The sequence below is a fragment of the Panthera tigris genome, chromosome E1, assembly GCF_018350195.1.
Source record: "Panthera tigris isolate Pti1 chromosome E1, P.tigris_Pti1_mat1.1, whole genome shotgun sequence".
In the NCBI taxonomy this organism is placed as follows: domain Eukaryota; kingdom Metazoa; phylum Chordata; class Mammalia; order Carnivora; family Felidae; genus Panthera; species Panthera tigris.
In genome coordinates this window covers 29,595,406-29,610,479 of record NC_056673.1, presented here as the reverse complement: position 1 = coordinate 29,610,479, position 15,074 = coordinate 29,595,406, and the positions used below count along the sequence as shown (strand labels likewise).

Below are 15,074 nucleotides of genomic sequence, written 5' to 3'. Positions count from 1 at the left end.
CATTTTAGGCAAGATTATTCTCTGCTATGGGAGCTGCCCTGTGCATTATACGATGTTTAGCAGCATTCCCGGCCTTAACCCATTAGATGCCAAGAGCAAAGTGTCCCTCCTCCCGTCCCCAAAATGCCTCCAGACACTGCCAGATGTCCCTGGGGCTGGGGGAGCAAAATCACCCCTGGATGAGAACTACCGATGCAGACTAGCCACCAAATCATTTATTGCATGTTTATTTCCCATTTCAACGGTAGATCCCATGAGCACTTTTCCAAATTTGGCTGAGTGGCAGAGAGGATTCTGGACAATGGGATCAGTGTCTTGGTGACAGGCATGCAGGGCTGGGCTGTATGCAGGATGAATGGGAAATCGTTGGTGGGGTCAGCGGTGGGTTCTGAGGCCAGAGAGAATCACACAGAAACTAGATCCGATAGGTTCAAGGCAATTAAGAGGAGTCAATAGCCTTGGTCATCAGCCTATAAAAGATGACCAAGGGGCGCCTGGGTGGTTCAGTCAGTTAAGTGTCCGACTTCGGCTCAGATCATGAACGCATGGTTCCTGAGTTCGAGCCCCGCATGGGGCTCTGTGCTGACAACTCAGAGCCTGGAGCCTGCTTCAGATTCTGTGTCTGCCTCTCTCTCTGCCCCTCCCTCTCTCTCTCCCTAAATAAATAAATAAATAAATAAATAAATAAATAAGCCAACAAACACACATACATACATTTAAAAAAAAGACCAAAAACAGAACAAATTTTTTAAAAAGCCAGATATTCAGTAAAATCACAAAATTGGAAGCAAGCTGAAGGTTGTCACAGGTGAAGGCCAGTGGTGACCAGAGGCCAGGAGAAGGGAAATGGTCAGAGAAGGAGCTCTCAGAAGTTCTGGGCAGGGAAGGACCACATCAGGCCGTGTTTGGGGACACAAGTCTAGCATGGCATGAAGGCTGGCACGGGAGGGGCACGGGAGGCAGGAAGCTGATCTGCTATGGTCCAAGCCCACCTGCTGCAACAGTCCAAACTCACCTGTTGCCCAGGGCCTAAGACCCTTCAGCCCCTGTGAAGTCAGAGCTCAGAGGAGCCAGGGGCAGATGCTGGCAGAGAAAACGCCCAGTGGCCAACTCCGCTGTTGATTAGAGCCTGTCCCCTGACCACTTGGAGGGGAGCAGCTCCTTCGGAGCCCTGCGAACCAGCCTTCCCCCAGGGGGAAGCCCTCCAGACATCGTGCCAAAAGCACAAGGGGCCAGTTAGAGCCCCCAGGGGCCTCAAGCCAGACGTCCTGCTCCCCACACTCTCTTGGGTTCCCCAATATCTCCCCATATTCCTTCTTAGCCTCTTGGAGCCCCTCTTCCTCTGCCCACCCCTGAGCGTTGATGTCCCCACATGTCAATCCTGGGCCTCTTCTCTTCTAACTGCTTCTCAAACTGTCTATCTAAAGCTCCAGTCTGCATTCCCCCATTTAAAAACTCCCATTGTCCTCCACTGAACACAAGATAAAGTCCAAGGTACTCCAACCCTTTTTGATCTTGCTCCTGCCCACCTCCCAATTCCCCTCCACCCTGCACTTAGATATTCCAAGCCACATCTGACATACAGGGAGGGAGGAAGGGACGAAGAGAGGGAGGAAGAGAGGAAGGGAGGAAGGAAAAGAGGGAGGGAGGAAGGAAGGAAAGAAGGAAGGGTGGAAGGAAGGGAGAGAGGAAGGGAGGAAGGAAAAGAGGGAGGAAGGAAGGAAGGAAAGAAGAGAGGGAGGGAGGAAGGGAGAGAGGAAGGGAGGAAGGAAGAGAAGGAGGGAGGGAGGGAGGGAGGGAGGGAGGAAAAGAGGGAGGGAGGAAGGAAGGAAAGAAAGAAGGAAGGAAGGAAGTGAGGAAGGAAGAGAAGGAGGGAGGAAGGAAGGGAGGGAGGGAAGCCACATCTACCCTTGACATCCTGAAGTTCTTGATTTGTTTCTAAGCCACTCTGTACAATAGCAATTCGCCAGCTTCTCTGTGTCTGCTCCCAACTCTGAGCAGAAATCCAGGCAACTACAGCCTGCAGCCTCAGCACCTTGCTGGTCCCTGATACTTAATATTCAAAGGAGTAGTCACTGTTTGCTAAGTACTGTTATAAGTGCCTTATTAGGAATTACTTTATCCTTATAAAGTAGCTATTTTCTGTCATTATTTATAATATTATAGGAATGTAAGTGGTAATTATTTATTGTCAACCCCATTTTATAACTGACAGTACAGAGGTACAGAAACATGAAGAAACCTTCCCCAGTTTGCACAGTTAGAAAATGGGGAGAAAAGCCCAGACGGTGTGCCCCAGAGCCAGCACTCCTCAGCAATGTGCAATCCTGCATCTCAATAAGAGACTTTTAAATGAACTAATTCTGATTAAAAAAAAAAAAAACAAAACACAGGAATGTTAGTACTTCAGCCACAGGATGGGGAGACAAGCCAGGCCCGGGGCCACTAGGGCAGGGTCTAATATCACCCACCACAAGTCACAAAATGAAGGCAGGGAAGGGTGCCCTGGTTCAGAAACACAAGGCAGGTGGCCGCCACAAACCCACAGGGCAGGACGGAGACTAAAGACCAAACTCAGAGGCACGAGGTTAGGGCAGAGCCCCCACAGGCCACAGGGCACAGACTCTGCCTGACCAGACAGAGCATCGCTGGCCAAGGATGCTGGTCCAGCTTGCTGGGAGCCCCAGGGAAGAGGAGGAAGAGGGGGTTGGCCCCAGTCACAGGACACAGGGCCCTGACATCCGGCTCGGGGGTGGCATCTGGCAGCCCACAGGGGATCCTGGGACTCTGGCCATCGGCCACACTGTTTCCATTTGAAATATCGTGTGCATAGTAGGTGCGTGGGGCTCGAGCCTCCGGGGGAGAAAAGGGGAGAGTAAAAGGTTGAGGTCACCTGACACCTGAGACCCGGCAGAACCTCCGTCTAGTGGCCCACGCTGGAGCGGGGCCAGCACCTGGCTGGGTTTCATAGTGAATGAGCATTCAAGCGATCACACTTTCCCTTCCAATAGTCGGGAGCCCGGCACTCACCCGCATGGGCTCGTCAGGGAACCCGGGTTTGCTCGGCCTGTCCTGCCGTCGGGATCTCAGGAGCTGCTTGGCCTGCTTTTCCGTCAGAATCGGAGAGGCCCCTGAAAAAAGTCGGGAAGGGGCCTTCGGGACTCTCGCAACAGGAGCTCGTGCACCATCTCACAGTCCAAGGCGAAGGATTTGCAAGTTCGATTTCGGTCAAACACAAATGCGCTTTCACGGGGACCTGTCCCAAAGGACGTGGCATTCCAGAGAGCTCTGAGGAGAATTCTAAATTGTTTCTAACTCAGAGCCAAAGCTGCACAACATAAACATAGTTACCTATTGCAACGGTGCATTTCTTTAAAAGTGGGTGCTAATTTAATGAATACGGGATTTTTTTTTCTTTTTCTTTTTTGTTTTTTTTTAAGTAATCTTTCGAACTCACAACTCCGAGACTAAGAGTCGCATGTTCCACCAACTGAGACAGCCAGACGCCCTTGAGTAAGTTTTTTAAAACACATTTTCTTCAGTTCTCTGGTCAATGTGTTTCTTGTCCCTTAGTTTTGCTTTGATGGTTTTTCTTTTTTTTCCTAATCCCCAAAACACTAAATCAGCTAAAAGTTGTTACTGGAAGATTCTCCGTGAGAACAAGACTGTGTTAAAGTTGATAATCACACATGATCTCTCAAAGAAGGTATCATGATAAAATTAAATTAAGTTTTGATAATCACGCACGAACTCCAAATGATATCATCAAATAAAAGTCTGTCAAGTTTTGATGATGTCATATGAAGTCTAAAAGACAGTATAGTTGAAGATTTATCAGCATTTCTGAGAATTAATATTCAAATACATTTAAAGATTAATAAAATAGGGGCACCTGGCTGGCTCAGTCAATAGAGCATGCAACGCTTGATCTCTGAGTTATTAGTTCAACCCCACATCGGTGCACAGATTATTTAAATAAATAAAACTTTTAAAAAATAATAAAAAATTTAAAAATAAAGACTGAAAAATAATTATCCCTAATGATAGCAATTCTGGGAGCCTGCTCTTAGGGAGGAAAAAAAGAGCACTGAATTATTATATATTACATATTCTTTGAAATGAAAAAAATATTTTACAAATATAAAATAGACTGATCCCAGCTTGTCATGTCAGCATAGAAACGGCTGTTTTCAGAGTTCACGCTCACCTGAGAAGCAAGTCAGTAAGGTGAGGCAGAGGACAAGCACAAATAGCTTCTTCATCCTGTCTTTGTTCCGCTCTCAGCCTCTTGCAGAATGAACGCCCCTGAATGGGCCAGCCTACTTAAAGGAAGCACTTCCGCCCCCCCCCCAACCCCACTTCCCCCATCCCCTCACCCCCCCCCACACTTGTTTATGCTCTGACTAACTACACTTACGGTATGATGTTAAGTGCATCTGACTCTGAGTTTTTAGTATGACCACTAAACTTTTCCTCCGAATCCCTATAAATTTTCATCCTGAGCAAGGAAATCACCCCTCTGTGATGTGACTTTCAGAGCATGAATTGGAGAAAGCAACATGTGATATTGACTTCATTTAAACAGACGCAGCTACATCATACACTGGTTTGTGAGTGTCTGTTTTTGCTCCTGTTTTCATCTCTTTCATTAACCGTCTCTTACATTTGCACATTGTATGACATCTCTCCAAAGCCCATTCACTAATTAGGTTTGACCTTCCTAATAGTTTCAGAGGTAGGTAGGGAAATTGGCAAGGAGCGTAGTAAAGGGGAAAATGTTTTCTTCAGCTGACTTCAGAGCCAGAACACCCAGGGTTCGTGTCCTAGCTTCACCTCTTTCTAGCAACGGAACCTTCGGTAAATCGCTTACCCTTTCTGAACTTTGGTCTCCCCCCCCTGTACAAAGGAGGAACAGTCCCTACCTTGTGGTCGTGATTAAAGATGAAGGATAAGCAGCAGCTAGCACCATATCCATTTTACAAATAAGGAAGTGAGGGCCGCCTGGGTGGCTCAGTCAGTAGAGACTGACTCCTGATTTCAGCTCAGGTCATGGTCTCACCATTCGAGAGTTCGAGCCCTGTTTGGGATTCTCTCTCTCCCTCTCTCTCTCTCTCTCTCTCTCTCTCTGCCCTTCCCCCACTTGCTCTCTCTCTCTCTCAAAATAAATAAACAAATGTTAAAAAAAAAAAAATAAGGAAGTGAGGTTTGGAGAGGTGAAACCATATCCAAGTTCACAGACCATGGATGCTGATGTAGAGCCAAATTCTCCTCTCTTCAAAGGCTACTGCTCTTCCCATTATGCCCAAAAGGGCCTCCTGCAATTTGCTGCCCATTAGAAGGGTACGCAGCCCATTTCAGACTCAAGGTTACTTTTACAAAGACAATAAAATCTCAGTAATCTGAAGTTCTTTTAAATTCAAATCATCTGTAAATATTACATAAAGAAATTATTAAATAGATTCTTTAAAATGTCTGGAAGACATGCGGCATTTACGGGGATGAGATTCTCGAGTCACAGAAATGATCTGCTGTTTCTGTGGTCACTTTGCCCAGCTCAGAGGAAAACAATGTTCTCTCTGTAGTTGTCCGAACTGATGCTAATGTTGTGCAACTGATATTGAACCTGAATGTTCTATCCACTCTGCTGGTATAAGGACAGTTTGAACAAATTGTAAACAAGAGGAAAAAATCATGCATTGTCAGCAAAGTTGCTCAGAATTTGATCTTCAGTTTTATGCTCTCGGTTGCTATTACCGTCCTTCCGTTTTTATGCAGTTTTCAGTAACTGAGGAATTTTAGGAGCATTATTTTAGAAATAGATATTTGTCACATTATGTACCTTGTGGTTTTTTATGTGCATTGTCAAATCTGTCGTTGCTTTTGCTCTTGTGGTTGAATCGAACACTAACCGTATTGTTTTATCAAATAAATACTTTCAGTGGACCAGAAAAAGAAAATGTATACCCAGCCAGAAATTTCTAATGTGTCCAATGTAAATTTACCACGAAAGTGTTTTTTTAATTCAGTAACTTTTGTCCATATCAGGAGTGTCTGATAAAAATATGATGTGAGCCACAGATGCAAGCTGCATACATGATTAAAATTTTTCTAGTAGCCACATTTTTTAAGTAAAAAAAAATTTTTTTGTTTAATTTTTTTAATGTTTATTTATTATTGAGAGACAGAGAGAGACAGAGCATGAGCAGGGGAGAGGCAGAGAGAGGAGGAGACACAGAATCTGAAGCAGGCTCCAGGCTCCAAGCTGTCAGCACAGAGCCCGATGCAGGGCTCGAACCCACAAACCGCGAGATCATAACCTGAGCCGAAGTCAGACACTCAACCAACTGAGCCACCCAGGTGCCCCCCAAAAATGAAATTTTTTTATATTCTATTTTATGTATCATGAATACCCAAAATATTATTATGTCGATACGTAATAAAACTAAGCAAATGATGAGATATTTTCTGAGGTTTTTTGCACCAAGTCTTCAAACTACAGTATATATTTTATGTAAAAGTTCATGCATTTCAAGTGCTCAGTAGCCAAATGTGGCTGGTGGCTACCATATTGGATGGCATGGGTCTAGATCCTTCCTTCTCTCTGGCCACCACCTGAGTCTAGGCTACTGTTACTCTTCCCCCAGCTTCTGGCACCAGGCTCCCAACTAGTCTCCCAACTTCCCCTCCTGTTCACTTTGATGCATTCTCCATGCAGCAGCAAGGATGGTCTTCTTAAAATAGAAATATAAAATAGGAAACGGACCTCATCACTTCCCTGCCTAAGAAACCTTTCTTATCTTCTCACTGGACCGAGAACAAAATCAGAATCCTTACCATGCACTACAGGACCCTGTGGTATCTCTGCCTGCCGCTCTTTCCAGCCCTACTCTAACCACACCCCTCTAGCTTACTGCAATCCAGCCACGCGTGGTTACTTTCTACTTAACAAACTCTTCCCACCTCAGGACGTTTGCACATACTTTTCCTCACACTTTTAATGACTGGATCCTTCTCATCCTTCAGGCTTTGATTTGTAAGTTCTCTTGCTCACGCAAGCCTGCCTTCACCAACCTGAGGAAGGCTCCCTGCCCACTCCCCACCACTACCATCACACTCCATCTCCTAGCACACACCATAGTGTGTAAATACTGGCTTTGTTTACTTTTAAAAATCTGTCTCTTTCCACTGGACTATAAGCTCTAAGGAAGCATGTATTACTTTTGTAATTAAAAAAAAAGAAAAAAGGATCCTCTGGTGGACTGGAAAGGTGCTACTAGAGAAAGTCAGGGACCTGTTCTCCCCCACCCTTCCCCTGGCATATTGGTTCAAGGTCTCAGGTGGAGAGCACTCTTCAGCTGTTATGGCTGGGCCAGTGCCCATATTGTTCCAAAAGGGGAACTATAGGAAAACCAAAAGAGCAAGGTCACTTTGTAGTGAGCATCACTCTAGTGAGGAGAATTCTTTTCTACCACCTATCCTTATTCCCAGGGAAAGCAGAAGCCAGATCAGTCAGGTGAATCTGGGTGTGCCTGGGTGGCTCAGTCAGTTAAGCGTTTGACTTGGGCTCAGGTCATGATCTCTCAGTTTGAGGGTTTGAGCCCCATGTTGGGCTCTGCATTGACAGCTCAGAGCCTGGAGCCTGTTTTGAATTCTGTGTCTCCCTCTCTCTCTGACCCTCCCCTGCTCACTCTCTGTCTCTTTGTCAAAAATACATAAACGTGGGTTTTTTTGCGTTTTTTTTTTTAATTTAATCAGGTGAATCTGCAAGGCTCTCAGTTGAAGGTGCAATTCCCAAAAGCTCCACAAGGTGGCAGACTAGAGAGCAGAACCAGGGACATCCAAGGTCAGGGGAAAGAAACAAGGCCACCAAGGTTAACTATTCTAGAAGCTGCCAGGAATACCAGAGAATCCACTGGAGATGGAGAGAGATGTTGCTGCAGTGCCTCAGACTATTTTCCTAGGATCTGAATCAATCTGAAGGTCTTCATTAGATGCTGAGGCCTAGAAATTCTGCATTATCAACTACCAACAGGAAGAATGCTACCACCCATATTCAAGGCATCCGAACACAGCTGATATTTGTGTCGGCTTCCCTCTTCTTAAAAGGAATTCTCGGAGCACCTGGATGGTTCAATCAGTAGGGCGTGCAATTCTTTTGATCTCAGAGTTGTGGGTTCGAGCCCCACTTTGGGTGTAGAGATTACTTAATAATAAAATCTTTAAAAAACAAAAAATAAAAGGAATTCTCAAATTACACTGATGTTTAAAGATCTGAAAAACCTGACACCATCAAGCTGCAACATCATCCCACCAGATATTCTCTAAAAAGGATAAGACAGTGATTTCAAATTCTGTCAGCTAAAGAAACTTCAGGGACAAGGGCACATCTTTATAAATAAATAAATAAATAAATAAATAAATAAATAAATAATAAATAAATAAAATAGAAAGATGCTGAATCTGTCCCAAGAGAATTATAATGTGTCCACATTCTTTAGGCCCAGAGTCAATTAAATATTTTCTAATATTCCTTTTTGTAGTTGTTTTCTTTTTTTTTTTTTGTCTACCTTCCCCACTAGACTATAAATTCTATATTTTTATGGTGTATAATTCTTCTATAACTTTTATAGTAGTAACTCTGTAAGCTGTACATGAACAATATACATGTTAATATACAGGCACACTGTGCAGGCAGATGTCAGGTTTGGGCAGGTGTGGTGGGTTAAATCATTAGCACCAATTCTTCACCACCACCACATATGCATGCTCTTTGCCATATGACCTTGAAGCCCCGCCCTTTGACCTCGGGCTCAACCAAGAGACTTGCTTCAGACAATGGGATGGTATCAGACACAACACAGACAAAGGTATATGCAGTGTGTTTGTGCAGGTAGTTGTGCCCTCTTGCATTGCTGCCATTGCTACAAAAAGAGCTTCCTCCAGATAGCCGCCCCCGCACCTTGGTCTCAAAATTAACTCAGATGTACCCGAGCAAGGAGCTCAGCCTACAAAGATCCACAGCTTGCAGTAGATTCACTCAACCTAGCCCCACCTAGTTTCCAGCCACCACAGCATGAAGTACAGTTGCCCATAACCTGCAGATCCTTAAGATTACATGATTGTTATTTTAAGCCACTGAGTCTAGGAGTGGTTTGTTACACAGCATCACTCTGACAACAGCTAACCAATACAAGGGGTTCTTATGAGATGGGTAGTATGTCCATAACTGGGTGCTATTGGGTCTAAGCTAATCACAGGGTCCTGCCGGAAGCTTCACTCAAAAGTGAATGAATATCTACTGGGTAGGCCATGTGGTATAATGGTCAAGATTGTGGAGCACAGAGCCATCAATAAACCTGAGCTTGAATCCTAGCTCTGAAACTTAGTACCTAGGTCACACTGAAGCTGTAACTGGGCAGATTTCTTAACTGTCCAAATGACTGCTTTTTCATTTATAAGAAAAGAATAATAATTACAATATAACTTTCCTCTTAAGGTGTTTTGAGACTTAAAAAATTTTTTTAACGTTTATTCATTTTTGAGAGACAGAGCACAAGTGGGAGCGGGGCAGACAGAAAGAGAGACACAGAATCTGAAGCAGGCTCCAGGCTCTGAGCTGTGAGCACAGAGCCTGACGCGGGGCTCGAATTCAAGAGCTGTGAGATCATGACCTGAGCCGAAGTCAGATGCTCAACCGACTGAGCCACCCAGGTGCCCCTGTTTTGAGACTTAAAAGAGAAAGTGTATGTAAGGTACTTGACAGATATTGCAAGGATCTAATACTTGGAAACCACTGTTGGTGTTGTCACTATTCTTACCATTCCTTCTTCTCATCCGTGAAAGATGATTTGTGAATCATCTTTGCTTATATTTGCATACACACACCCACCCCATTCTCAGACACACGATAGAAAGTCCATAAAAAATGTTTTGAATGGCCAAATAACATAGAGATTAATCAAGCACATATTAAGATATATAATTCTATATATTGTTGAAATAAAAATCCATCTTTATTAGAAAAGAAAACACGGCCCCTTTTCAATAGGAGTTGATTCCCCCTCCATCTCCACACCCTGTGCCCTTGGCTTCCCTTCTCATATCCTCAGGACTTCTACACAAACACATACCTTCCTGTTTGGAGCAATAATACAATGGCAAGATGGTTTGGCCTTGGACAGGAGCCTTTCTGGCCTGCTGCAGGCTTCCACAAGTAGGCTGTAATTTCTGTGCTGGGTCCAGGACATTGGCCCAGCGTACATCTGCCCAATAGGTAAGGACAGCCAAGGTCAGCATCAGATTCCTGATGGCCAGGGCCAGGCTTCTCTCCAACCTAAACAGGAATGACAGGGGTACTGGCAAAGTGTGGGAACGTACGGTGGTACAAATAAACACACTAGGGGAGTGGAACATGGACCAAATAATTTGTGAAACCACTTCTAAGGCTGCTGTCATATTACACTTCATTCAGGAAAAGTGCTAGGCCTTCAACTGGGAGAGAAAAGTTTGATTCTTCTGGGGAAGAGATCCTGAAATCTGTGTTGTTTTTCTCTGTGGGATCTCAGTTGGGATGATAAGCTTCAGAGAGACTAAGAGACACTCTAGCCCGGATTCCCTAACCTTAAGCGGCTAAGAATCATCCAACATCTGTGAAAGCCTCTCACATGGAAGATGAAGACAAAGGAAACCAAAGGGAAAAGCAACTTGGGGCCATCAGAGACTATGCACGGAGAGAAGGGGAAGAAAACTATCCAACGCTATCCTCTGATTTCTCAGAGGATATTTTTGCTCTCATGAAACAAGAACAAGAAGTTGGGGGGAAAAAAGGAATATTCCAAAATCGAATCAACAACAAAAAAGAAGTTCTTAGAAATTAAAAAAGATCCAAAGATAAAGCTATGGAAATAGCTATTTTAGAAAATAGAAATAGCTATTTTAGAAAATATCTATTTTAGAAAAATAGAGCCAAACAGAGAGAGAGAGACAGAGAGAGAGAGAGAGAGAGAGAGAGAGAGAGAGAGAGATACTGAGAGAGGAGGAGGGAGGTTTAAAAAAATAACAACAACAAAGCAAGGGAGAAAAAATATTTTTAAAGAGAGGACATTTATCCAGATGAGTTGAAAACTTATGTCCACACAAAAACCTGCACACAGAGGTCTATAGTCCCTTATTCATAATCGCCGAATCTTGGAATCAACCAGATGTCCTCCAGTATGTGAATGGATAAATAAACTGATAAGTAATATTCCAGACAATGTAATACTATTCAGCACTAAAAAGAAATGAGCTATCAAGCCATGAAAACAAAGGAATCTTAAATGCCTATTACTAAATTAAGAAAAGTCAATCCAAAAGGGCTACATATGATATGATTCCAACAATATGATATTCTAGAAAGAGCAAAGCTATGGAAATGGTAAAAAGATCGGTGGTTACAAGGGGCTGGGGATTGGGGGAGGGGTGGGAATTAACAGGCAGAACACGGAGAATTTTTAGGGCAGTGAAACTATTCTGTATGATGCTATAATTGTGGGTACATGTCATTATACATTTGTCCAAACCCACAGAATTTGCCCCACCAAGAGTGAGGCCTAATGCAAACTAGGGACTTTGAGGGGATGATGGTGTGTTAATGGAGGTTCATCGTTGGTAACAAATGCACCACTCTGGTGGGAGATGTTGACAGTGGGGGGAAGCTCTGCCTGTGTGGGGACATGGGAATACCTGAAATCTCTGTACTTTCTACTCCATTTTGCTGTGAACCTAAATCTGCTCTAAAAAATAAAGTCTATTTTAAAAAATAGAGAGAAAGAGGACATTCTAGTAGTTTCAACATCTAAATAAGAGAAGTTTTTAAAAAGAGATCATAGGGGCACTTGGGTGTCTCAGTTGGTTGGGCATGCAACTCTTGATTTCGGCTCAGGGCATGATCTCATGGTTCTGAGTTCGAGCCCCACATCGGGATCTGTGATGCTGGATTCTGCTTGGGATTCTGTCCCTCTCCCTCTCTCTGTCCCTCTCCTGTGCATGCGCTCTCTTTCTCTCTCTCTCTCTCAAAATAAATAAATGAACTTTTTTTTTAAAAAAGGAGATCACAGAAAATAGAGAGGAGGAAATGAACAAAGTAATTCTGGAACCAAAGGACATGAGCTGCTAGACTGAAAGCACCCAGCAAACCTGGCAAAATAGATGAAAACAGACTCACACCGGGCACTTGTCTGTGAAATTTCAGAACACTAGAGAAAAAGAGAAGATTCTCCCAAGTTTCCAGGAAGCACAAACAAGTCCCATTCAAGGGATCAGGAATAAGCATAGCGTCAGACATCTCTACAGCAACATTAAAAGCAAGCAGAAATGGACCCATGTCTTCAATGTTGTGAAGGGAAATCATTTCCAACTCTGAATTCTATACCCAGAAAAATAATCAGGTATGGAAGGTGGAATAAGGGTATCTGTAGACATCCAAGGACTCAAAACAATACCTCCCATGTACCTTTGTTCCTAAAGGTACTGATGGGTGAGCTCCAGAAAGACAAGAGAATTCACCAAGAAAGGCCAAGTGCCAGGACCCAGGGAACAGAAGGTACAAACAGAAGAGTGGTGAAGGGAAATCCCAGGATGACCCCTGTGCTCCGATGCAGAGGGCAGGCAGTCCAGTTTGGCACAAGGTGTGATCTACATCACAACCTGAAGACACACTGAGGACAGACTGGGTGAGCCAGGTTCTTATTTATTTATACTTTGATGACCATGAGCTGACAAGTTTCCTGCTCCCCCAGCCCTATGCATTTTTCCTGGATCAGCTGAATACTCCTTTCTCCCTGAGCAAGGTGCTAAGAATCTGAAGGAAGTCCTAAGCAGCTAAGAAGGAAACATGGAAAACAGCCCCTCTCCCAGCCAGATTTTTGCCTGATGTTCAAACTACAGCCCTGTTCAGTTGTCCTCACTGTGATTAGCAATCTTTCCAAGACCATGCTCTCTGATGTCCCCGGGGGTGGTGGGGATCTCCTCGGGGAAGCTGGATTCAGACTCTGCCCCAGACTCTACTCGGCTCATCTCCTCAGGACCAGGTTTGGGCTTGTTTTTCAAAACAGAACTATATTGGGGGGGGGGGGGCTACTTTAGGGATGGTAGAATTATAAAGAAAAGCAAGGGAATGAAGGATATACAGATTAGGAGAGTAGTTTTTTCCTGATGAGGCTAGCAATCAGGTGGGCACAGGAGAGGCTCCGAATGTTCAATACGTCAACCTGTGTGGTGGGTTACACAGGTATTTATTCTATTATTGTTTTTAACTGCACGTATGTTTAACTGCGTATATGTGCTTATATGTTTCATTAGATATTTTGAACATGTGATATATTTCACAATTAAACCCCCCCAAAAAAGTTTGAATAAGAAAATAAAAGGATCACCTGGGGAACTTGTTAAGCAGGCAGAATCTCAGCTCCATTGTAATTCTGATTGGAGAGACCTAGTCAAGACCTGGGAATCCACGTTCTTCCATGATGCTGATGTAGGCGGTCAAAAGACCACATCTTGAGCCACCTGCCTGGCTTCAGAGCATGGTAGGCTTTGGCATCCGACTAACTGAAGTCAAGGCCCCAACTCGGTTGACTACTGGTTGTATGACATCAAGCAAGTTTTCTTCGTCTGGAAAATGAGAATGATAAATCATATACAAACATTATATATTATTAGAGACAAATATAAATATAATATAAATATTAGAGACAAATGGCCAAAAACAGAGGTAAGCTCACAACTGTGAACTATCTCCATAGAATGGAATACTATGCAACCGTTATATACAAATTCATAGAAACATGGAAAAGTTATTTTGTAAATGAAAAAAAATAGCCAGACGGAGAATATAATCAAAATTATGTGCAGAAAAAAATAAACCACAGTTTCCATAGAAAATAATGAAAAAATATGCCTCGGTGTTCAAATACAGGTCGTCTTCGGGGTGAGAGACGGATAATTTTCTTCCTCTTTTTACTTTTCTACATTTTCCAAATGTTCTATAGTGGGAATTTTTTTAAACCCCTCAATTTTTTAAAGTATATCCTTTGTTACGTTTTCAAATCGAAACTAAATTAAGGGCTCTGCTTCCAATAGGATTCACAGATGTGTATGGCCAGGATCCATCTGATCCAAGCCACACAGTCTTCTCACTTCACCACAGTCTGCCACCAATCTTTATAATCCAGATGGTTAAACACTTTAGATCCCTACTCAAAATGCAGCCCAGGAACCATCAACATCAGCATCATTTGACCATGTGCCAGAAATGCAGGCTTTCACCCCACTTCCCCAAGAAAGGGAATTAGAACCTGCATTTTAACAAGATCCCCAGAGGCAAGGTTTTTAGAGATGTAACAAAATAAGAGACACTCTCTCTTTGATGGTTTAATTTGGATTGAAGCTAACTTGATGGCCAAGTTAAAATGAAGGGATCTCAGTCCCAACATTGCCTATGGGCCATCAAGCATGTTTGTCTACCGCTCTGCGCCTCAGTTTTCCTCATCTGGAAAAATGGGAATGATAAACTCAGCCTGGTGCCTAGCAAGTGCAGAGATGGAAGCAGGGGTGCAGTTAGCCATTTTTTTAATAGGTCTAAAGTAATGCTTCTTGTCGGGTTTGTTTCAACAGGACTGGCACTCTGTGGCAGCTGGGGCTCCTGGCACAGTGTTTGGCTCACCCTAAGCCAGTGTGGGTTTAATGAACAACTAGCTCAGGTGACATCTACCAATTTTTTACTTGGATTGTCCCATTCTTTCAGTATATAATACTCAAAATTGCCAGTTTTCTCCCAACACTCAAAACCGTGCCAGCTCCCACCTCCGCCACTGAAGGAGGTGGGAGAAGTTGAAGGTCATAGATAGATAAGCTTACCGTAAACCGTTCATACTAGAACTTCCTATACTGTGGGTTACGGACCGGCACGGCTCAAACCTGCATCCTCTCTACGTACCTCACCTAATGGTTACTCCGCCCACCGTTCTCCTTTAGCCACGCCCTCGGAGTCCGCCCCTCCCACCCGGCTCCACCCTCTCCCCCAGGCCAGTCGC

General features: G+C 43.8%; 1 protein-coding gene across 4 annotated transcripts in view; it reads right to left on the bottom strand.

Moving 5' to 3' along the window:
- Positions 1-15,050, bottom strand: part of CE1H17orf67 (chromosome E1 C17orf67 homolog) — a 34,991-nt gene extending 19,941 nt beyond the window's left edge. For 3 of the 4 annotated variants that reach the window (XM_042967320.1, XM_007086701.3, XM_007086702.3), the window contains exons 1-4: positions 14,899-14,987; positions 13,416-13,653; positions 10,131-10,333; positions 3,031-3,131 (exon numbers count right to left, since the gene is read on the bottom strand). In XM_042967320.1, coding sequence (XP_042823254.1) covers positions 3,031-3,131; positions 10,131-10,333; positions 13,416-13,453 — 342 coding nt within the window. In that variant the 5' untranslated portion in view covers positions 13,454-13,653; positions 14,899-14,987. Of the gene's footprint in view, positions 1-3,030; positions 3,132-10,130; positions 10,334-13,415; positions 13,654-14,898 lie in introns of all 4 variants that reach the window. The other variant, XM_042967321.1, reaches the window with a different exon arrangement.
- Positions 15,051-15,074: the final 24 nt, after the last annotated feature.